The sequence below is a fragment of the Ostrea edulis genome, chromosome 9 (assembly GCF_947568905.1).
Source record: "Ostrea edulis chromosome 9, xbOstEdul1.1, whole genome shotgun sequence".
Classification (NCBI taxonomy): Eukaryota; Metazoa; Mollusca; class Bivalvia; order Ostreida; family Ostreidae; genus Ostrea; species Ostrea edulis.
The window spans coordinates 15,270,054-15,295,511 of NC_079172.1; the positions used below are offsets into that span (position 1 = coordinate 15,270,054).

At 34.7% G+C, this 25,458-nt stretch overlaps 1 protein-coding gene across 3 annotated transcripts in view; it reads left to right on the plus strand.

Annotated features, from left to right (window-relative positions):
- The first annotated feature begins 271 nt into the window (after positions 1-271).
- LOC125658870 (pseudouridylate synthase 1 homolog) overlaps positions 272-25,458 on the plus strand; it is a 35,283-nt gene continuing 10,096 nt past the window's right edge. Inside the window, exons 1-12 of one of the 3 annotated variants that reach the window (XM_048890306.2) lie at positions 272-422; positions 5,704-5,760; positions 5,955-6,049; positions 9,760-9,853; positions 11,175-11,243; positions 11,560-11,629; positions 12,651-12,751; positions 16,426-16,453; positions 17,229-17,307; positions 20,127-20,172; positions 20,706-20,799; positions 21,268-21,338. In XM_048890306.2, the coding sequence (XP_048746263.2) occupies positions 351-422; positions 5,704-5,760; positions 5,955-6,049; positions 9,760-9,853; positions 11,175-11,243; positions 11,560-11,629; positions 12,651-12,751; positions 16,426-16,453; positions 17,229-17,307; positions 20,127-20,172; positions 20,706-20,799; positions 21,268-21,338 (876 nt within the window). In that variant the 5' untranslated portion in view covers positions 272-350. The other 2 variants (XM_048890307.2, XM_056148637.1) reach the window with 2 other exon arrangements.

The window sequence follows — 25,458 nt, forward strand, 5'->3', positions numbered from 1 at the left end:
GATGATATCTTCAAATAACTGAAGATATCTTCAATGATTTGAGTTTATGTTAATTTGGCACTCCATACAGGTGGCGATGCTACATGCCGGCAAATGATTACACGTATTGCGGACAATATGCTTGGGAGATATTTACATTAAAATAACCAGAAATTGACAAGATAAATTCGGGTTGTAACCCGCTTGGAGAAACAAAACATTTTCCATTACATTTGAAAGCAGATTTGTTACCGGGATAATAAAGGTTATTCAGATAATTTAATTTTAGGGTGTGACCAGAGTTTCCTGTATTTTCTTGAAACGTGAAAATGCTTAAAGCCATTCTGAAATAGTTGGTGCATGGTGTTGGTATGATAAGGACATTGAAAAAGCTGTGGAATTATAGTCTTAAGATGAGTGAAGTTGCCACAGCGGTCAGCATGGTATATATTCAACTGTGTAACTGCCTATGACAAAATGTATTGGTAATAGAGGGCGAAGCCATCTCACGGCACGAAGGGCCGTGAGAGCGGAGCTCTCCCTATAGGTAAAACGTATATACATGTTTCAAAGGAAAATATAGATAACTGATGAAAAATTAAACCATACCCATGGAACTTGAAAATTTTGGTCCCAATGGCGTCGATTCGAATATTAGCGCGCGGACATGTATTTCTCCATTTTGAATCTCGTCTACCCTAGTTCACGTCGTTCAGAGATGTTACATAAATTCCGTAAAAGCATGTAAATCTTAATTTCTTAATCATATATAATCACTCCTCGATTAACGCGATTTGTACCATGTCTCCTATGTTTGTGTATTTGCTAAACACCGACGCTGAATATGACGTCACAATGCACTGTTTACATCAGTTGCATAGAGTTTCCCGTGTTCAATGCATAGGCGGATCAAAAATGTGTGAGGACATATCTCTATCAAAGCATCCTAACTTTTGACATTTGATCCGCTTATTCATTGAACAGTTCTGTTGAACTCGGGGAAACATAACACAATACTTCTCATTATCAGAGTGAAACCACTCTGTGCAAGCAGGTACTATAGTAAACTGGTACCCTGTTGACCTCACTTCTCTCGTGTACAACAGGTAAGCGCCAATATTTGACAGCCAGGATTTGGACTGTATCGTTATCTTGCGTGTATAACAAGAGTTCCTTTCAAAACAACAACGATGCTACAGTACACGACACGAGTTTTATACACCCCACCGTGGAAAGACCACGGTGGAAAATCCACGGAGATACACCGTGTCCTCCGTGTTCCACGGTGTGTGTTATTTGCGAATACACACAGCTGCTAAGAGCTTTGTTCTGGCCACGGGCGCCTTGCGGGAGACGTGAAAATGTGCCGCAGGCCAAATAATCAAGATAAGGGTGGAATTTTAAGAAAAGAAAAAAATGTCAATATTTTCCCTCCTGATACTTATATTGTTTTTCAGCATTTTGAGCCAATTCCAACGATACCAAACACTATATATTATGTTTTTAAGAAAACCTGGTTTTGAAATTTTTTCTTTAATAGTCTTCTTTCTTCATTAAAATATTCTTGAATTCTCTGTTTAAATAAAGCGTACTTACAGGCAATTCCTGTTTTGAATGCGAATTAGTATATTCAGTAAATGAAAAACATACATGTACAACATGTGATAGGGATGTTTAATAATTACGATGTGCTCTCTCTCTCTCTCTCTCTCTCTCTCTCTCTCTCTGACAAATGCGCTGTTTAACATAATTACTTCCATCATATTTTGTTAATATGCATCTTGACAAATATAACTTGATCCAGTATAGAAATTAGAGCATTGTCGATAATTAACAAATTGGAATTAATTTATTACATAATTAATAGAAGCAAAAATACAAACCATCGAATGATTTATTTTTAAAATCCCGAGTTAATTACATTTGACCGAGACTTATGTTCAATGTACTTTGATAGAGGTTTTCATAAAAAAAGAAAATGTTCATCGGGAGTGTCTGGATAATGCAATGATTTTTGTATAATAAGTATATACCATGTAAATTCCTAGGGTCTTTGTCACAGTATAACTAAATTACGGTTAGCTAGTTTGGGTTTTGACTTCTTAAGAAAAGTGCGAAATATATTCGGTCGGCGCGATATCAGATCTAGTCTAAGATCACGGGTATTTTGCGCCGACCCAATATATTTCACACTTTCTGCAAGAAGCTAAGCACTTCTGTTGATTTCAAATACACGGATTAGCTGACCCCCATTGTTCTACTGAGGCGAAAACCCCTTCGAATTTGCATGGAATGTACAGTTATACACAGGTCATTGTTATAGTCATACATCATAGTACCGCTAACCCGACAAACATTTTTAAAAAAAAATTTTGAATAAGTTATTGAATGACTAAGTATGACCAAATTGCAGATTGAACTTTATAGAGCCCCGTGCTAACATTACTCATATTTTTCAATGTATCAGAAGGGGTATATTGCCGGTTAAGTTGTGTAAATTTCTTGACAAGCGATAAAATAACAACAAAAATGGTGCTTAAATAATCTTAAATTGGGAGTGGGGGGGGGGGGGTAGTAGTCTTAAACTGTCTCAATTCCCCCTTCCGACTTCAATTTCTTAAATCGTGCAGTGGGTAGGTCGCTACAAGCTACAAGGCTAAATCCTTAACTTTCAAGTTTTCAAATTACACCCTCTCCAATTCGACGTGCCTATAATCAATATTTAAGGATGTAAATCCTCGGTATCAAATGCAACTAGTTCATGAAAAAAGACTAATATCAATATAAACAGAAATGACTTAACGATTATTTGCTTTTATTCATATACGCTATTGATTATTAAAATCTTTAATTTAATCTTTAGATGCATTAGATAATGAAAGCAAGAGAGAGAGAGAGAGAGAGAGAGAGCATTGGTAATCATTGATTATAATATTCATGAATGTATGCATATACGGGAAGTTTAATACGTTCAATATAAATCTTGAAAGTACAATTTCTTTCTGATTAATTACCCATCCCCTTTCAATCTGATATTGTTTTTTATTTCCCATTTTGTTTTCTTTACATGTTAAATTTTTCGGCTGGTCCGGGTTAGGACTAATGAATGAGCCCCCCCCCCCCCCCCCCCCCCCCCCCCCCCTTCTAAAACGATGTTACATGCTTAGCTGTCTATCTCCCTCTCAGTCAAAAATAAAATAAATACATGCTATATGTACTGCAACATCATTGGATTTACTGGATAATTCTTCGATTTCACCTTCATAATACATGTTAATGCAAGCGGACTATCTATAGACTGAGGCTTCTTTTTTTCCATCTTCGCTAGCCGAGATTTTTCGTCCACGAAGGCAAAGTTGACTGAAAACCCATTGCTAGCGGAGATGAGATGAATTTTACCCCCGTATTATGTTATAATTGACCAATACCTAGTACGTTTGTTTTACAACTTTCATTTAGAAGACGCGTAAGTTTGTGAGTCACTGAATAAACGAGAAAACGTCTGCATTTTTATTTCAATGGTTGTCAACTCTATACTTTGTGATATTTCAAGACTACATGTACTCAATTCAATTTGTTGGATCTCATCACCATTATGCAATGGTATACAAAAATATATTTATCAAGTTAGAAAAAAAACTAACTTTAAAAAACGTGTTATTATTAATGTGAAGTATTGGCATTCTAGGTAGGGGAGCACATTTTATTTTATTATTTTCTTAATGAAAGTACGGAGTTTTCTAAAAGTTTGTTTAAAAGTAAAGATATTCTTAATATTTATTTGTTTAGGTGATAAAAATTTGATTCTTTGCTCACATTGCTTCACAGTTCAGTACATAATGAAATTCATCTCCAATGTAAACATGTACTTGTATATAGCTGACCTTAATCACATATTCCTAATTACAATGAAAACTTTACGTAAAAATAAACCATTGCTTATGGTACACATTTCTTTGAACTGCTATTTATCAAATTGAAATTACTGGCATGTGATTGTCGTTGTTCATGACCCTTCTTTTATTTGGTGAAATTGTGATGCACGTGCCGTGAAACAATGTACCGACGAGTGGTAGGAATAACACAGGTGTTTATATACAGGATGTCGAAAATTTGGGCGTTTCATAAAAAGGTGTGAACGTCTGCAGGGAAGTCTACATACGGATATGTACCGAAAACACCAACGTATCATTAAACAACAATTACAAGAATTGAATGATTGATAGCTAATTTCTAAATAATTAATGGGGTGGGGGCATGCATGCTGGCTAAGCGAAAAGGTTTTTGGGGTGAATCATTTCGGAAATTATTTCTTTGTTTTATCACACTGAGGTACACGGTGGCATCGACAGAGGTACAGGTGACATCCACGGAGATGCGCGGTGGCATCCACGGAGATCCTCCGTGTACTTCAATGTCTAGCTCGCGCGGAAAAATAGGACTTCAAAGGTGCCAACAATTTTAAAGGTCCACCGTGTTTGGGGCAAATTTGTTCCACCGCGTTACTCGTGTCGTGTACTGTAGCTATGATGTCACAGTCGACTACACTACGTTACGAATTCATACAGTGAAGTATGAAGCGCGAGCTTCGAGAAAGTTACAATGGTGCTACCTAATGTAATTAAAATCAGACTTTACAGATTCGCGCATTATACTTTACATAAGAGTATACTGCACAGATCTAAGTAGTCTGAATTAAATTTGAGTGTGGCGCTACCATTCAGAATCTCTCCAGTGCGACATGAAAATCAATTGGCCAATGAAATTGGCTCATTTGGGCTAATCAAAGCACTACTGACCCGTTGTTTGTGTGTAGCATCAATCAGCGGGGAACCAGTTTAGTACTGTAGGGGCGAAAAGACTAAGCACAAACCAACCCTAGACTATCAAGTAAATGGGGCGAAGCAGCCCACTATTTTATATTTCGGGGTGTACCGAAATCTGGAAAAGTTAATTCTTAGCATTAATAGTTCGGGCATGAGCTCTAACATCTTTAACTAGTATTAAGGGAAGTCGACTTGTATTTGTACAGGACTATAGATAAGTTTATTCCAATTTTGGACCTAGAGGGCATATTAGCAAAAACAGTTTATAAAGTAAGAAATTTCAGATAAGACTACAACATGAGCTGCAAACTACATGTACATGTAGCATATGGGGAAACAAGTTTATAATTGATTTGCAAATTGGGTGTATACAAAAGTAAGTGGACACTATCAGTGTTATACCAACGTATGAATAATAATCTAGAGGGATTTTTGCAATTCTAAAGCCTCTCCTCTTAATCTGAAAGTTTTGACTAGATATTCGCTCAATTTGACAATTACTGGTTTGTCTTCATTAACCATCAATCAAGTAAATTTATTCTTATTTGTTAAGTAGATACAATTTTATCATGAAAAAAACTTGATTTCTCTCTTCAACATAGATTGGGCAATCAGTGAGCTTGGTGAGGAAATGAAATTCATCTTCTATACATCTTAGGTTGCATAATTCAAATATTCTTTTGTTTCTTTCTAGAGGAATCTTTTGACCAGTATTGCTTTTTACAAATTCACATCTTTCTCTTTTAATTCTTAGGTCATGTGCACTTATTTGGAATCTACAAAGAGTTTTTCTTAATTATAGAGATTTATAAGCTTGTAATTTTCCTTATTAACATTTTCTTTACACAAAAAATATTGTCAAAATCAAATATTGAGTGACTTATTTTGTTTGTTGCAGAAACGGAAAGCAGAGGAGGGATCAGAATCGTCAAAAAAAGTGAAAAACTGTAAAAAGGTACGCACAGTAGTTGTAGAATTGATTTATGATTGTTAATAAATGCTAATTCTAATTAATGTTTGGACGTTTATATGTACATGTATACTTTTAAGCCTATCACTTACACATGGATATATATTAACATAGTCATCATGATTGGATATCCAATATACATGGTGTTGATATAATTATGTGGATTCATGTTTTTTAAGGAACCTGTTCCTCAGATGCAAGGCAACCCCAATGCAAAGAGAAAAGTAGTTGTTCTGATCGCTTATAATGGCAAAGGATATCATGGGATTCAAAGGTGTGTTTATTAAGTACATGTGTAGATATAATCTTACTTTGTACATGTAACTTATGTAAACTGTATCTCAGGGATTTCAACTGAATTGTAGCTGTAAACATAGGTGCTTGGGGTTGTGGATATTGTTTATAATTTTGCTTATAAATGTTATATAGAGTATACGATGGGTGAAGTCAATTTTCAAATGTATATGAAATTAATTTTTTACAGCATACTAGTATACATTAAGCAAAATAGATTACAGAAAATCAAAAATCTACATCATGGAGTGGAAAATAATGACACGATCAAAGTTCAATTCCCTTGATAGCTCTATAGTCTTTATATAATCCATGACCAGAGAGGTTGTAAAATTTGATATGTATTCCAGATGTTTGGTAAATCTAAATAGTTGGGTACTAGGGCTGGGACGATTCAGGGTTAGCTCAATTCGGCTCTGTTTCGATTCAGAAGAGCACGGTTCGGTTATTTTCGATTCAGTTCATGTTAGGTCCAATTTATCTAATGACAGCACAAAAAATAACAATTTTAATGAGTAGCATATTTGATTTGATTTTATTCAAGTTATATAACTATATGTCGTCATTTATAAACATCATATCTATTTTTAATGGCATTTTATAACTTTGAAAACACTGACAGTCTATTAAGATTTGTTATATTAATGTGCTGCATAAGTTTTGGATTATTAAACAAATCTGTAGTGAATATCAAATGTATATGATATTGTTTTCATTGATATGTAAAAATTCAACAATTATATCAATTGAGAGTCTTTGAAAATCTCTCCTTTATTGATTTACTTCTCTCATATTAACTGTCAAATCTATGTCATTACCTACGATGTTGATTTCACTCCACCACTGACAGAAATGCTATATGTCGTGTAAAGATAAACTGCAATGATCTTACGGACCATATTCTGTTGGTATCTGAGTGGTGAAAATGCTAACTCTCAACACAGTAGTGATTTAAATCTCTGTTGTATAAAAAACCACATGTTCTGCACATCACTCGGACGCCATATTTGTTCGTTTTGGTGTATGTAAAATCTAAATTGGTGCATCAAATCGAATGGTATGAATAGCCGTGCACAGAAATTTTCAGTGTACCGCACAGCCCTATTGGGTACCCAGCATATATGGAAGAAACAAGTTTCATCGATTTTTAAGGTGGCATTTTGTCAGTATACAAATAAAATTTTGGGCATAGATAGACTGATCCTCTGGACTCACTAACCAGAATGGTCCTCAGTGCCATGTTTTAATATATAGGGATTACTTAATTTTGTTGTACAGTTATGTAACCGAGATAGTATTGACCTTTACTGGGATTGAACCTGCGACTTCTTGCATGGCAGTCAAGTGCTCTATCACATGAACTAAAGATTTCTCTCACTAGCCAGAGTTGTGTCAGGTTAATATCACTATCCAGTGCTGTGTTAGGTTAATATCACTATCCAGTGCTGTGTCAGGTTAATATCACTATCCAGTGCTGTGTCAGGTTAATATCACTATCCAATGCTGTGTCAGGTTAATATCACTATCCAGTGCCGTGTCAGGTTAATATCACTATCCAGTGCCGTGTCAGGTTAATATCACTATCCAGTGCCGTGTCAGGTTAATATCACTATCCAGTGCTGTATCAGGTGAATATCACTATCCAGTGCTGTGTCAGGTTAATATCACTATCCAGTGCTGTGTTAGGTTAATATCACTATCCAGTGCCGTGTCAGGTTAATATCACTATCCAGTGCTGTGTCAGGTTAATATCACTATCCAATGCTGTGTCAGGTTAATATCACTATCCAGTGCCGTGTCAGGTTAATATCACTATCCAGTGCCGTGTCAGGTTAATATCACTATCCAGTGCCGTGTCAGGTTAATATCACTATCCAGTGCTGTATCAGGTGAATATCACTATCCAGTGCTGTGTCAGGTGAATATCACTATCCAGTGCTGTGTCAGGTTAATATCACTATCCAGTGCTGTGTCAGGTTAATATCACTATCCAGTGCCGTGTCAGGTGAATATCACTATCCAGTGCTGTATCAGGTGAATATCACTATCCAGTGCTGTGTCAGGTGAATATCACTATCCAGTGCTGTATCAAGTTAATATCACTATCCAGAGCTAGAAGCAAGTCCATATACCTAACACTACCAGATGATGCTCCAGTAATGTAGCTATAGATTTGAAAACTTTGATTGTGTTGGACAAAATATTATTTGCTATGAAATACAGATGTGTTCAGTTAAGGTTTATAGCTAGCAAGTGTGCCACACCAGATTGTCTTCATAATATTGAAACATATAGGAGGAGTAATGGCACATCAGAATGGCTGATTTCCTTTGGAAATGCAAATAAAAAATGCTATGTTGTATCAGTCATATATTCTTTTATCCTTTTTATATGCCCGTCTTTAGATATGCCCGTCATATGCCCGTCTTTAGATATGCCCGTCTTTAGATATGCCCGTCATATGCCCGTCTTTAGATATGCCCGTCTTTAGATGGGACATATTATGGTACAGCAATGTCTGTATGTCCTTTTGTCTGTCCATTTGAGGTTATCTGTTTTTATTTTCATTTCTGTGTCACACATCAAGCTGAAACTTGCTTTATAGCTTTTGTGTGGGTCACTTTAGCTCATACTCAATTTTAATCCATTTCAACCTCCCTTTCAGGGGTTTTGTCCTTTTATTTGAAATTTGTGTTACATTGGAGGGGGGGGGGTTGTTGTTGTTACATGATTTGTCCAGTCCCCAGTTTTCAATTGAGAACATACTTATTATTTTACAGAGTGTTTGTATGGATATTGAAGATGTGCATGTGCCAAGGATTTTGATTTTTTTCAATATATATTTGAGAAAATTACAGGTTATTGAACTTAGTAAGTTTTGAGGAAATATTACAAAGTGAATACACACCATGATGGTTTGTGCATTTAGCTCTCAGTTTTCAAGCTAAGACCTTTATAAACAACTCAAAGATGCGTGTCTTGCAGGAATTTTAATTCCCAACAAATTTTTAATTTTCTTTGATGTTTGAAAACTTATGTGTTGTTTAGCATGTTCAGCTTAGTCAATTTTGGGGAAATATTTTTCATACTGAGCCCCTAGTTTGTCTGTTTACCTCCTGTCACAGTTTTCCTCAGACGATACAAAAGAAAGTATGTCTCAACTTGATGACTGATACCACTTTCTATGAAGTTCTACAGCTCCTGGCTTACAAAACACACCCTACATAAGCTTGTGACAGTGTGCTATGTATCATTTTAGGAACTCTCGTAAATTCTGTCACTGTGCTGGTTTACTTGGTGGGTTTTCATGCTTGGCTGTTGATCTGGAGTCAGTTATATTTAGTCTTACAGGGGTTTAAATTTTTTCCCTCCTGGCTTTTGTCTAAAATGCCATGATGAGTTATACCCCCTGAATAATCAATCATACTGTAAAACACTGGTACAGTGTATTAGATACTAGTCATGAACAAAATAGCTAGGTCACAAGTAATTTTGCTTTCTTAATGAACATCATTCCAAATCACTGGCTAAAACGTAGTCTGTCCATTCCATTTCCACAAACATATCGTGAAACAGAATCGTACATGTGGAATTGAATTCAATGGAAACACAACTAGTGGATTGTGTTGATCAATAAATGTTAAAATCACTTCATTTTCTACATATATCTCCAAATTTCTGATTTTGTAGAAACCCACCTTATCCATCTATTGAGGAGGAGATACTAAAGGCTCTGCTTAGTGTCAATGCTATCACTCAAGAACACTACGATAAACCGGGTGTTGTAAGTATACAATATCACATATATAACTCAAGAACACTACGATAAACTGGGTGTTGTAAGTATACAATATCACATATATAACTCAAGAACACTTATGATAAACCTGGTGTTGTTTACATATATTTGTATATATACACATCCATTTAGAGATGGCTGCATTGGAAATTTTATCATAGTTTTGTTAAGATAAAAAGTTTGTAATGCAATGACCAAACAAAAATTAAACATTTTTCACTCTCACTTTTAGTCTCTCTTGTCATGTGCAATAAACATAAGATGGTCATTTCTGGGACTTACAAAAATGCGATCAGCAAAGAATATGTTCTAAATATCCATAGTTTTGGTCATCATTCCACAAGGATGAATTTCCATACTTTCTTTGACTATTGATACAAAGCTTCTCAGACAGTTGTTCATTTCTAGTGCTATTTCCATGTTGTATCAAATGCTAGATATTTATAGATATTAACCTTAAACACAATAGTGAATACAGTCGTGATTGTGATGTCAGAACATTATACAATGTTGTAAGAAATACAGAAATATTAATAGTTCAGTGTATAAGTTTTAAGTGTCTCTATAGCTAATTCCTGTAAATTAAAGGATACATTCTGTTTAAAATGTACATGATGAATAACATGAAGTAAAAATAATGACAGTTTAGTTTCGGCTTAAACAGTGTTTCATGAAATAGCTTTCCTTGGCCTTGCGTAATTGTTCATTTTCCTCTTTTACTTTGTAAAAAAGGAAAAATATAAAAACTGCACGAATCGTGTGGTAAAGGCAATCATGACTGTAATATATTTGACATTTTCTCATAACATCTCGAGGATGACGTCATAATGTAACTTGTTTACATTGTTTAAATATCTACTGATGATCTCGCAGGGCTAAAGTGCTATAGATAAAAGTTTGAGTACTGGATTTTTAAATTTGACTTTATTCTACCCCGATACCAAGAAAAAAGAATTTATTGAATGTGTATATATATATATATATATATATATACACACACACACACACACACACACACACACACACACAGGGAGTGTAGAACAAATTGAATGTTCATGGAAATTATGTTCCACTGATTTAACAATAAAACTCCAGCAGACCAAATCATGATGGGAAAATGAGTGATTTGATAGTACTCCAGTGTATTGATTTGTATCAAACATGAAATAGAAAGAGGTAGATAGATAAACCAATTTTAAATTGAATGCAGCTATCAAGTTTGAATTTATTAGTAATATGATGACCTGCCTGAAGTCTTACTTTTGTACGCTTTGATTGAAGTTGTCACGTTTTCATTTTTTTGTAGGTACATTTTCAGCGAGCAGCAAGGACAGACAAACATGTTTCAGCGGCCAGCAACATACTCTCTCTCAAGATGAGTGTTTTTTAAATTCCCACAGTGACATACATGCGATTGTTCACAAAATACAATCACAATCAAATTATAAGCTGATGGCATTCATTTAGATAGATGTTATCACAATTATACTCCAGATTGTATGAATTGTCTAATTATTTTCTGTATTAACAACCGTATAGACATTGTGATGTAACGTACTGTACATAAAGGTTACATTATCATTTTAGATGATCAGTATAAGATTTTGGTTTAAGGTTGGACAGCAGTAGATTAGATTTTACTCAGAATTAATTAATGCTTCGTTAGATTATTTGTCCTATTTTGTTTTTACATGGTGACAAATGTGGAGAACTTTACAGAAAAGGTGAACGAGGCACTGCCAGAACAGATCCGATTATTTGGTAAGGTTTGATTGAAAATCAGTAAAAGGACAACGTACTCGGGGAGCTTGTTAACTTTAACTGTTTACTTGGTAGTGTTCATGAATGTATTAAAGATTGGAGATACTGCAGTACAATAAGATATTATTATAGCAAAGTGCAGGGGACTAACAATTTTGATTCATTATAAACGTAATTCATTATATCCAGTAAGTTTCTGATATGTTTTAAAACTACGGGGAATGAAAATCACTATAAGGTTGAATTCATCCAAATAATTTTCACTGTAACCGTTTTTTACTGTATCTTGATATTATCATGTCAGGAAACATCAGCATAGGGTTAGCATTTGTAAGAGGGCGACCTTGTTTTAGTTCAGTTTGTTACAGTCTTACAGGGCTCAGTAACTTATAGCTGTTTAGGTTTAGTTTGTTACAGTCTTACAGGGCTCTCAGTAACTTATAGCTGTTTAGGTTTAGTTTGTTACAGTCTTACAGGGCTCAGTAACTTATAGCTGTTTAGGTTTAGTTTGTTACAGTCTTACAGGGCTCAGTAACTTAGAGCTGTTTAGGTTTAGTTTGTTACAGTCTTACAGGGCTCAGTAACTTAGAGCTGTTTAGGTTTAGTTTGTTACAGTCTGACAGGGCTCTCAGTAACTTAGAGCTGTTTAGGTTTAGTTTGTTACAACCTTACAGGGCTCTCGATAACATAGAGCTGAAATGGTAAAAGTGCTACATGCAGACGCTCAGCAAAAAAGTCCTAGGAGGAAAGTATTGAATCTAAATGGTAGATTTCTTAGATTTGAACTCTGTCATTTCTTCTGAATAGCTCTGAAATATTAAAAAAAGGAAAGCCACAAAAATATTTTTTATTAGGGGGGGATGGGGGTTAGTTATAACTGTAATTATCATGAATTTTAACTTCACCATCATCAGCAGAGAGGAAGCATATTTTTAACATTAAGAAAACATTTGAATAAATATTTTCATGGGATTGTTTAATAAATGAATACATGTACAGTATTATTTTGAAATTGTCACAGGTTTTAAGAGGACAACGAAGGGTTTTGACTGTAAAACTCAGTGTACAGGCCGCACCTACATGTATGTTTTACCTACCTACGCACTCGCCCCACTGGAAATGGTGAGTTAATTCCTAGAGGGGAATAAGACACTGTAAATCAAGTTCAGTGTGTCTTTTATGTGCTCACTCCATGTCATTTATTATGAAGTCACTTTACAGGGTTCGACACTAACGTTAGTCAGTTAGTCTCAGACTAATAAATTTTAATTCAGACTAATAAAATCTGTGCCTAGTCAGTCCGATTGGACTAATAAAAATTTCTGCTTAACAACTTGTAAAATTATCAATGTATGATTGTTGACAATTTATTGGAAAACCCCGAATGTAATTTTAGCTATCTAGCATGGCGGGTAGTCACATAATTTCTAGTGTCAAGTCAACGCTTACTTGGAGTAATGATATGAGATAAGTAAAGCGTTTCAGTGATCATGATTAGTTTGACATATGCCGCAATGGAAAAACAGAAGAAGCTGTCAGACTTTTTCAAAGCAGATACCGAGAGTATTAAAAAGCAAAAGATAGAAAAGTATTACTATTATAAGTACATTGTATTAGATTATAAATTATTTTTATTTTTAGCTGAGTTGCAACGAAGTTAAACTCGGCTATTGGTTTGGTGATGCGGGTGGGCGGGCGGGCGTCAACAATTGGTTTCCGGATGATAACTCGAAAAGTTTACAATCTAATCAAATGAAACTTTGATATATTGTTGGGTACCAGGTAAGGAAGACCCCTATTGATTTTGGAGAACAAAGGTCAAGGTCACAGTGACCGAAAATAGAATGAAAATTTCAGAAAAATTTGGTTTCCGGATGATAACTCCGAAAGTTTAAATCCGAATCAAATGAAACTTTGATATATTTTTGGGTACCAGGTAAGGAAGACCCCTATTGATTTTGGAGAAAATAGGTCAAAGGTCAAGGTCACAGTGACCAAATTTAGAATAAAAATTTCAGAAATATTTGGTTTCCGGATTATAACTCAGAAAGTTTAAGTCCGATCCAAATGATACTTAGCGATATTGTTATGTACCAGGTAAGGAAGACCCCTATTGATTTTGGAGAAAATAGGTCAAAGGTCAAGGTCACAGTGACCAAATTTAGAATAAAAATTTCAGAAATATTTGGTTTCCGGATTATAACTCAGAAAGTTTAAGTCCGATCCAAATGATACTTAGAGATATTGTTATGTACCAGGTAAGGAAGACCCCTATTGATTTTGGAGAAAATAGATCAAAGGTCAAGGTCACAGTGACCGAATATAGAATGAAATTTCAGAAATATTTGGTTTCTGGATGATAACTCAGAAAGTTTAAATCCGAATCAAATGATACTTGGATATATTGTTGGATACCAGCAAAGCAAGGCCCCTATTGATTTTGGAGAACAAAGGTCAAAGTCACAGTGACCGAATATAGATTGAAAACTTCAGACAAATATGGTTTCTGGACAGTAACTCGAAAAGTTTAAAACTGAAATTAGTTCTTCACAATTATAAATATGCTACATCATTCCTGACTTTACAATGTATCCCATGCAACTCGGCTCATGCACCCCTGGGTGCATATACTGATTTTCAAATTACACATTTATTTCCCTATTTATGATGGACTAATAAAATTCCTTGCGGACTAGTAAAAGTAATCAGGCACTAGTCCGGCTGGACTAATGCCTAAAAAAGTTAGTGTCGAACCCTGCTTTACTTCTTTGTAGCAAATGGCATTAACTGAGTAATATGGAAATAAAATCTTTTCTGAATATTAGATATAAGATTGTGTGAATTGTAAACCTGATATCTGTAGCCAGCTTGTAATTTTTGAGAAGAAAGAGATGACTGCAATGAAACATTCTTTTTTCTCCAAAAACTTGTAAGCAATCGATGTTCATTTTATGTGTTGATGATAAAACCAAACTCCATTGATGTAGTTCGCTTATTTCCATCAATATCAATTCATTAACGAAACACAGCTTAAAAACCTGTATCTCAGAATCAAGCCCCTAAAACCCTTTTTGATATTTAAGAAATAAGTTTCATCTTTGAAATAACATGAAGGTGTAACTGTGAGGTTTCACGTGCTGGCAGACTTCAGGAAGCGCATTAAACAACACTTCAGCGTGAAGGTGTAACTGTGAGGCTTTACGTCCTGGCAGACTTCAGGAAGCGCATTTAACAACACTTCAGCGTGAAGCGTTTCAGTTCATACCCTCATGTATTTTCAGAAATTTATTTTTTATATATACATACTTTTATTTGTGTCAGAATTCTCAGCCGTTGAAATACGCATACTATAGTTATCAAGATCCATGCGTGCATTGTTCATAACTGCAATGCCTTAATGAAAAAATGGCTGTCATTACAATTTGTAAAGCTATCAAAGGCAAAAACATTGCAAATGCAAATGTTATAAGATGCTGATGATGCACCATGAAAAATAGAATAAATGCCAATAATTTCACAAATCTGTAAGCACTCTTTACTAGATCCTGATCCTCTGTTCTGTTTTTAACTTACTTGATCTTTGTTCAATTGAGCTTTTCTGATCACCCGTTGTCCGTCATCCATCTGTTTATAAAATTTTCACATTTTCGACTTCTTCTCCAGAACCACTTGGCCAATTTCAACCAAATTTGGCAAAAAGCATCTTTGGGTGAAGGGCTTTCAAGTTTGTTTAAATGAAGGGTCATGCCCCCTTCAGATAAGGAGATAATCACAAAAATGCAAAAATAGGGTGGGGTCATTTAAAAAAAATCTTTTCAAGAACCACTGAGCCATAAAAGTTTACATTTACATGAAAGCTTCCTGTCATAGTGCAGATTCAAGTTTATTAACATCATGGGTAGGGTGGGGCCACAATAGGGAATCAAATTTTACATACAAATTCAAAGTGAAAATCTTTAAAAATCTTCTTCTCAAGAACCATTGGCCAGAAAAGTTTACATTTACATGAAAACTTCCTGACATAGTGCAGATTCAAGTTTGTAAAAATCATGGCCTTCAGGGGTAGGTTGGGGCCACAATAGGGAGCAAAATTTTACATGCAAATATATATATAGGAAAAATCTTTAGATATGGTCCAAGATGACTCAGATGAGCAATGTGGCCCATTGGCCTCTTGTTCATTATTATGATAGAGTGTGGAAGACATTTTGTAAAAATTTAAAACAATCACTGCTGCCTTGTGGTTTGGTTGCTCACTACACAACTCGGAGGTCTGGGTTTCGATTTTCATTCCACATCAAACCTATAAGGTGTTTAACATAGGTATTGAAATTTTCTTTGTCAAGTGCCTGACATTGGAAGTGAAAGTCACAGATCTTTAATACAAATATTAGATGCACCAACACTGTTTACACTTGAATGGCATTTGTGTTGGGTATAGTATTTCATCCTTTGGGGTTCACAAAATTAGTCACAGACCTTAAAAACAGAGGTCTTCTATTTTTGGTAGGCTCTGGCATGATCAATATACTCTTATGGATTTGAGTGCTATGGCATGCATACACTGAAAGTCAAAATTTTTAAGTCTTCATCTAAAGCAGATATATATACCAACATCTCTATGTAAGGGAAAAATTCTAGATTGGGACATCAAACAAAGAAATAAACTAAAAAAATATTCTCAGATCTCCGAGATGTATTAAAAATGAATAACATTCAATATGCATGTAAGTATTTAAGTAAGAAAGAAAATATGGTCTTCCTGTATGAAAAAGTTTTACTTTTTATGTTTACAGAATGTCACAGACGAATACCGAGTAACAGGTAAAGTTATACAATGTGTGTGGAAGGTGGGGAGAGAGGTAGAAATGTTGTGTTGACTATGCAGTGGTATAGAAAAACTTGCTTAATATATATAATCTGACATGCTCAAGTAAATACTATTGACCAGTCATCAATTTTAAAAACTGTTAGCTGTAATGTTACTCTGAATGTCTCAAAACAACACCTCTCGGGTTGATACGTCTAAATGATCAGGTTGATTTGCCAACAGATTATAGTGATTTCGTTAAGCAATAATAGGCAATAACATACTGTTTGCAATTTAGATGCCACCAACACTGTTTACACTTGAATGGCATTTGTGTTGGGTAGTATTTCATCCTTTGGGGTTCACAAAATTACTGTTGCCTTTCTTTTACCATAGTCAAAATTGGTAATTGTTATTGAAAGTAATTGCCGTCGGTCAGTATTATTAAGATTGTTATGTTTTGTGTGTTTATTTAATTGAGGGTATATCAATAACGATGTTTTAAAGGCTCCGACCTGTTCTTCCTCTCTGAGCAGCGCCTTTTATAGGCATAATTATATTTGTATTTCGGTGTCTTTGATGCTATGTATCACCAATTGAAAGTCACAGAGTGATGATATGTTGAAAATATGACATTGTATAAGAAATTGTTTTTATGGCAACTTTAAAAATTCATGACGTTGTCCAATATATATAGGAAAATGTTAATAGGCAGCAGTTTAACTGCTCATTTTCAGTGGTGGTGGTTGCTTGTATTTGGTGTAATTTGTTGATTTAATTCTTACACAGAGGAAGTTCTGACACATGTGAATGCTGTATTAAAGTTATACGCTGGAACCCACAACTTCCATAATTTCACCTCAGGCATGTAAGTAACTCAACATACTGTCTGATGTTCATGTAAGTAACACAACATACTGTCTGATGTTCATGTAAGTAACTCGACATACTATCTGATGTTCATGTAAGTAACACAACATTCTCACTGATTTTTTAAGTTTGGCATTTTCCTACTGACATTTTTGTCTTAAGATGGCTCATTACACCAAAATTTTGGCTCGTTAAAACACCTCATTTAAAGTATGATTTCACCCTCGAAAGAGAGCTACAAGCTCTCAATTATTTGATATGAATTTATTTTTTGTGATGTATTCTAAAATGATAAAAAAGTTGTTTTGTTTGCAAATAAGAGATTTTAAAGATATAAACAGATAACATTTTCAATTTTCATATATATTTTTTTCTTGTAAAAAAAATTGAACGTATATCTGAGTCTTTTAGGCATGTTTTATTAGATGTTCAAATCATGCACCAAATTACAGTAAAATTAGGACTCTAGAATCTCTTATTTGCAATCAAATTACCTCTTTTATCATTTCTTAAAGGGAAAGGCAACCCAAAATATTTTTACATGATAAATGATAGGATTAATCATATGATAAAGATTTGTCATACAATTCTGTTGATATATGGCCTAGATAAGCTTCAGGACTAATTTGAAAACGTCAAAAATTGAAATTCCCGCAATCTATAGAAGCTGCCATGATGTGTAACTCTTGTATTCAAGACCAGAAAAATCAATAATTTTGACGTCACACTGTCAGTTCCGGTTTTGATGAGATTCTAAGATCATCCACAGGTGCTTGGGTTCAGGGACCCCCCCCCCCCCCCCCTCCGAATAAGCTATATGAGTTGATTTAATTATTAATTTCTTGAATATGGGTATGCAAGACGTTGTTGACATGCATTAGACATATTTTCAACAAAAACATTACTTAAATCAACTCATGTAGCTTATTTGGAGGGGGGTGGAGGGTCCTGAACCCAAGCACCTGTGATATCATCAAAGATGTGCATGTGGGGTAGATCTTACAAATAAAAAGGTTGAAGCCTTCCTGGCAAGCAGTTAATTACACTAATGCGAAGGGGAGATGTGAAAAAAGTTGTTTTTTTTATTTAATAAATTCCCGACTCAACCAAGTCATTTGAAAAGAAAAGACTATGTAAACTGTGGATCCATCATTTGCGTAAGGACAAGTTGAGGTTCAAGACATTTGTATGAAGAAATGTTTATCGTCTGCCTGCTCTGCGACTTGACTGAATGTCTTCTTTTCTCAATTTCTTCTTGCGAAAGAGCGGGCTCAAATCTATACGGCTCCAAACTTAACTGTTCATGATTTGTCATGTTTACAGTGCTGCTGATGAAATAAACCGGAATAAACGGTGTGACGTCATAAATTAAACTTCAGTGGCCACTTTCTTAGCGGCGGGTAATTCAAAATACATGATAGATTAATATTGATTTCATTGTTAAGCAAGGAGTTTTGTTGTTAAAGACGGTCAATTACAATATCAGAAAGTAATACTTTATTCATAAAAGCAACTATGTGGTTAGGGTTGTCTTTTCCTTTAAAAAATCACAAAAAAATCATCTAAATTAATAGAGAGCTTATATTACTTTTTCGATGGTGAAATCATGCTTCATATGCGTACTGTATTAAAACGCTCATAATGAAAATATGTTGTTGATTCCTATTATCATGCTAGTACTCATTTGGTATAAATGCGGTTCAGCTTAAATTTTTAAGATCGTAAATTGTCATAAGTTTCTGAGACTGTTAATTACTAGTGTAAAATAATGAAGCAGCGAATAAACAAATGAAATAATGAATGAAACTGAATCGCCCAGAGTAGTGCAGTATACTTCCATTATCCATAATTAATTCTGCTTGATGAGATGTAATCTCCAAGCACAATTAATCATTGTTCGTAGTGATACATAAAGCACCTGTATCCATGGCCTTCAGATTCACATCTCGTACATATCAGAATGAATAACAAGTCTTGATGAATGTTGGGTTTTGTCCCCCAGTGTGACTTTAATTATGGTGGCAGTGAAAAAGTAATTAATATCCAATGTGATAGCATAGAATAATAGTTTGTAATAATATTTTGATATGATCTGATACTGAGAAATGACGAAGAATCATTTAGATAAGATTTGATACTGAGAAATGACTGCATATCATTTAGATATGATTTGATACTGAGAAATGACTGCGTATCATTTAGATATGATCTGATACTGAGAAATGACTGCGTATCATTTAAATATGATTTGATACTGACTGCGTATCATTTAGATATGATTTGATACTGAGAAATGACTGCGTATCATTTAGATAAGATTTGATACTGAGAAATGACTGCATATCATTTAGATATGATTTGATACTGAGAAATGACTGCGTATCATTTAGATATGATTTGATACTGAGAAATGACTGCGTATCATTTAGATATGATCTGATACTGAGAAATGACTGCGTATCATTTAGATAAGATTTGATACTGAGAAATGACTGCATATCCTTTAGATAAGATTTGATACTGAGAAATGACTGCATATCATTTAGATATGATTTGATACTGAGAAATGACTGCGTATCATTTAGATATGATTTGATACTGAGAAATGACTGCGTATCATTTAGATAAGATTTGATACTGAGAAATGACTGAATATCATATAGATATGATTTGATACTGAGAAATAGGCCTACAAACTGACCCCACTAGTGTAAGACGATAAAGGACCTTCATTAATACAGTATACTTTTAGGAGATAGAAAACAAATTTAGATTTAAATTTTAAGAAACTACTTTGATGATTTCCTTGACTTACAGAAAACCTACAGAACAGAAAGCCAAACGATACATCATCGCTTTTGAGGTAAGTTATTATTAAATGAAAACTTCATTTGTCTAAACTCTCAATTAACCTGCTTTCCAAGTAGGGTACCAGATATTTAAATTCTCCCAGCAATAACAGCTGAGTTAGAAAAGATACGCATTTTGCTTGAGTTTTTTTTTAAGTCACCCGAGTCACTCAGGTGACCTATTGCAATTGGTCTGCATCCGTCATCATGTGCCATGTGTCATCCCTTGTGGGTTAACAATGGAACATTTTTAAGTTCTTGATATTAACTACCATTCCAATTCTTTTCAAATTTGGTGTGATGGATTTTTTTGGACGGGGTTGAGGGTAAATTGTAAATTCCAGGACTCCTGCATCCCCGGGGCCTGAGGGATGGGGGGGAAAAACTGCCAAGTTACAAATTTTCATGCTGTTTGTGTTTTGATTAAAGATTTTCATGTACTTATGTCTGAGTGACAAACATTAATTCTATTTGTATCTTGGTGACAAACATTAATTCTATTTGTGTCTTGGTGACAAAACGTCCATGCCTCTTACTTGTATTTCAGTGTGGGCAGCCTTATGTCAGAGAAGGTCTAGAATTTGTTACTTGTAAAGTTCGTGGCCAAAGCTTCATGCTGCATCATATCAGGAAAATGATAGGTAAGTTATACATTATTTATACATAGAGGATATCAGGGAACTGATAGGTACGTTATACATTATTTATATATAGAGGATATCAGGAAAATAATTGATAAGTAAAAATGTGAATATAAAGAGGATATCAGATAAAGGAAGATATCAGATACATATTTATATAAGGCTAATTTTAGCCGTGATATTATACATTTATAGAGATGACACATTAGATATGCATAAAACCTTTCGAAATGAATTATGCTGTAACCATATACATGTACATGACATTGTGTGAATACAATAACCTAAATCATGTGAGCAATCATCATTGCCAAGGTGTGTATACATGTCAGATACAATGATAAACTTGATGAAATGCTTTCTGAAAACTTCAGTGTCTGAAAAGATACGGGATGTATATAACCTTTAGCTGAGATTTTCTACTTACTTTTATACAAATGCACAGTATATTAATTTAATATTCTATAGGGCTGATGATCGCAATAGTAAAAGGCTACTGCAAGGAGGATGTGCTTGAGTTGGCATGGGGACCAGAAAAGGTGAGTATATTTAGTCACAGTTCAATGTTTCTATCCTAGCTGTCAAACAAAATCAGGGTTGTGTAGTATCTATGATAAAACTTGATTATAAAACATGCATATATTATGCATTAAAACATGCATGGTTCTACACTGTTTGTAAAATATGTCTATACAGATGAATCCTGCTATAAAACATGATTATATACAATAAACTTGATAAATCTACACTACAACAGTGATGTAGGTATGCAATAAATCATGGTTATGAAGTATGGTTATACAGTAAGCACGACTATTCACTAAAACATAGTTATAGATGAAACACAGTTTTGCTTTTATGTTAAAATGAATTTATAAATTAATAAGACAATTTCATTCAGTGGTTATTAATTAAAATCAGTGTTATAAAGAAGAACTTGAGATATAGTAAAACATTATTTTACAGTAAAACATGGCTTAATTATTCAATAAAACACAAACTATACGGTACAATATAGCTATACGATAACACTTGATAAACATTGATAGACAATAAAACAATATTATACAGTAAAACATAATTGTACAGTTGAAACATTATTGATAATATTCATTCTACTAACAGTTATTGCAAAGATCAAAAGAATGCCACAGCCATTATTCTGCGATATACCTTCATAGTATTACGTAATAACTGATTATTAGAAAATTGATACTCATCTCGTTTTCACTTCATATTTTGCCAATGCAACAATAAAGTCAATGACCGATAATTAAATTTTATAATCAAAGAATTAATCAATATATGTTGTAAAACAAATTCATAAGTGATTGAAGAACTATTGTCATTCAGTATAAACCAATCGTCTACGTTTCGAGAGCAAAACATGGCGATGCACAGACAAGTTTTTCTTGAACTGTGTATTCAGCGTAATTGATATAATCCATTAATGTCAAACTAAATATTTGAAATATTTTTTTTTCAAAATAGATTTAGAATACCTCAACCATCTTGCCTTTTTCTTCAGCAAAAAACAATATAGGCCATTTCGGAAACTGCCATGACATCACAGTGACTTAAGTATTGATATGATTGTACAGGTAACTCTTGTTGGCAAGAACTTCAAACTCTTGAAGTTCTCGATATCTCGAAGTGAAATCGTGGTCCCGATTTTTCTCTCTATAAAATATGGTTAACTTGTACATTTAAACACAGTTAAAGCTGTATGACCCGATGTTCATGTATTATTTTTGTACATATTTACTTTAAAGCAGATTAATTACTTTATAAAGTTATTAACTTTCCCTTAATTACATGCTTGAAAACACCAGCATGTAAAAGAAAACAGCGAGAATGTTATTTAGAAAGTAAACATAGTGGCTACATATATAAATCATCCCATAATAGACGTCTATAAATAGACCCACGCGCGTCAGGGGAATCCCAACATGATGTATTAACTCATACGCAACTGTCTAGTTTTAAGGCTGAAAGAGCGTAAAACAACGAATTAATAAGAGGTATTTGATATATTTATTTCTATTAAACTTGTGGCACGGTACTGTTGTAACAAAATACACAGCTTTACACAGATAAGACCACCGATGATCTGAAAGTTTGAACTGGTCACGTGACTGTCACTTGAACTGGCAGTCTGACGTGGTTATTTGTAAACATCGATTTAAAATCAAAGAATTTGGGTTAAAACAGGTGAAATAATGTTTAATATGTCATACAGCCTCATAACTACATATAGTCGTGCGATGATTTAATAGCGTTTTTACGAGATGGAAAATAATATTGTCATTCGGACCATACAGCTTTAAGCCAAAGAAATATCTATTTTTATTTCCTGTTACCCAACCCACCTGGACTCTAAGCTGCCAACCTTGATTTTTATGGCCCCCTTTGAAAAAGAGAAGGGCATATTGTTTTGCAACTGTCGGTCGGTCGGTCGGTCTGTAGACCATGTGTTGTCCGCACAATATCTTTCAACCCCTTTGCTTGATAACAACCAAACTTGGTACAGGGGTTGCCCCTGGAGAGTAGATGATCCTTATTGATTTTCAGGTCACATGTTCAAAGGTCAAGGTCAAACTGCTGGTCTTTAACCCATGTGGTAGACCATGTGTTGTCCACTCAATAACTTTTGACCCCTATGCATGATAACTACCAAACTTCATACAAGGGTTGCCCTTGGAGAGTAGATGATCCCTATTGACCTTCAGATCACATGGTCAAAGGTCAAGGTCAAACCTCAGGTCTTAAGCCCATGTGTTGTCCGCTCAATATCTTTTGACCCCTTTGCTTGATAATAGCCAAAATTGATACAGAGGCTTTCCTTAGAGAGTAGATGATCCCTATGGATTTTCAGGTCACGTGGTCAAAGGTCAAGGTCAAACTGCTGGTCTTAACCCCATGTGGTAGACCATGAGTTGTCCACTCAATATCTTGAGAACCATTCACTTGATTGTAATGATATTTCATGTGTGGGTTGGTTATAAAAAGAAGAAAAACCCTATTGTTTTTCAGGTCAAAAGGTTAAAGGTCAAGGGTCAGTCTACTCTGGACATAGGAATATACTGTCCACTCAATATCTTGAGAACCCTTTGCTTGACAGACATCAGACTTGGTACACTGGTACATCATCAGGAGAAGATGACACCTATTGATTTTGAGGTCACATGGTCAAAGGTCAAGGGTCAAACTGGACATAGGAATATACTGTCCGGTCAATATCTTGAGAACCCATTGCTTGACAGACATCAAACTTGGTACACTGGTACATCTTCAGGAAAAGATGACTCCTAATGATTTTGAGGTCACATGGTCAAAGGTCAAGGGTCAAACTGGACATAGGAATATACTGTCCCTTCAATATCTTGAGAACCCTTTGCTTGACAGACGTCAAACTTGGTACACTGGTACATCTTCAGGAGTTGATTACCCCTATTGATTTTTAGGTCACATGGTCAATCCACTCTTGACATAGGAAGATATTGTCTGCTCAATATTTTGAATTGATGATACTACTCTCAATTAAATGATGTGTGTGTGTATAACCCTTTTCAATTTTGCACCATGGGGGGCATATGTGTTTTACAAACATCTCTTGTTATAACCAAATTTCTGAGGAAAAAAATCATTTCTGAACTGAACTAGAATTTGTTTTAATTCTGATCCAGGTTAGCTTATAAATCAAACAAATGGCAACACCCAGTGGCGTGGGACCTTGTCTGGTTACTGTGATTAACATTCAAAGAATGCAGTCATCACAGTGAGAACTCAGTGATTACATATCACTTAGTAACTCAAGTACTTTCTTTGATACATATGGTCAACAGCATGAAGCTTGACCTCTGTTTTTATGGTCATATCTAAAAAACCCATTGCATGATTTTCACTTCTAAATGCAGAGTGTTGAGAAGAAGCAATCAGTTCTTATGTTTACGTCTTAGGTTTGACATGGCCATAGCACAAGTGGGGTTCAAACTCACACCTCCCAGTTATAAAGCAAACACTACCACAGCAATTATATGACTTGGGTTTGTTTTGACTATTATATTCTTTAATACTAACTTCGAACCTAAGCGATACAATTGCCTGTGTTTCTGACACTGACCTATACTTTATGCATAGAGGGTTTTTTTTTTTTAGCTCAAGTGAGCTTTTCTGATCGCCTGTTGTCCATCGTATGTCTGTTCGTCTGTAAACATTTTAGCTCACCTGATCTGAAAGCTCAGGTGAGCTTTTCTGATCGCCTGTTGTTCGTCATCTGTTCGTCTGTAAACTTTTTACATTTTTGATTTCTTCTCCAGAACCATGGCCAATTTCAACCAAACTTGGCAAATAGCATCCTTGGGTGAAGGCTTTTAAGTTTGTTCAAATGAAGGACCATGCTCCCTTCGAAGGAGAAATAATCACAAAAATGTAAAAATAGGGTGGAGTTATTTAAAAATCTTCTTTTCTCAAGAACCATTAGGCCAGAAGAGCTGAAATTTATATAACAGCTTCCTGACATAGTACACATTCACGTTTGTTAAAATCATGGCCCCAGAGTTTTGATGGGGCCACAATAGGGGATCAAACTATTACATACAAATATATAGGGAAAATCTTTAAAAATCTTCTCAAAAACACTGGGCCAGGAAAGTACAA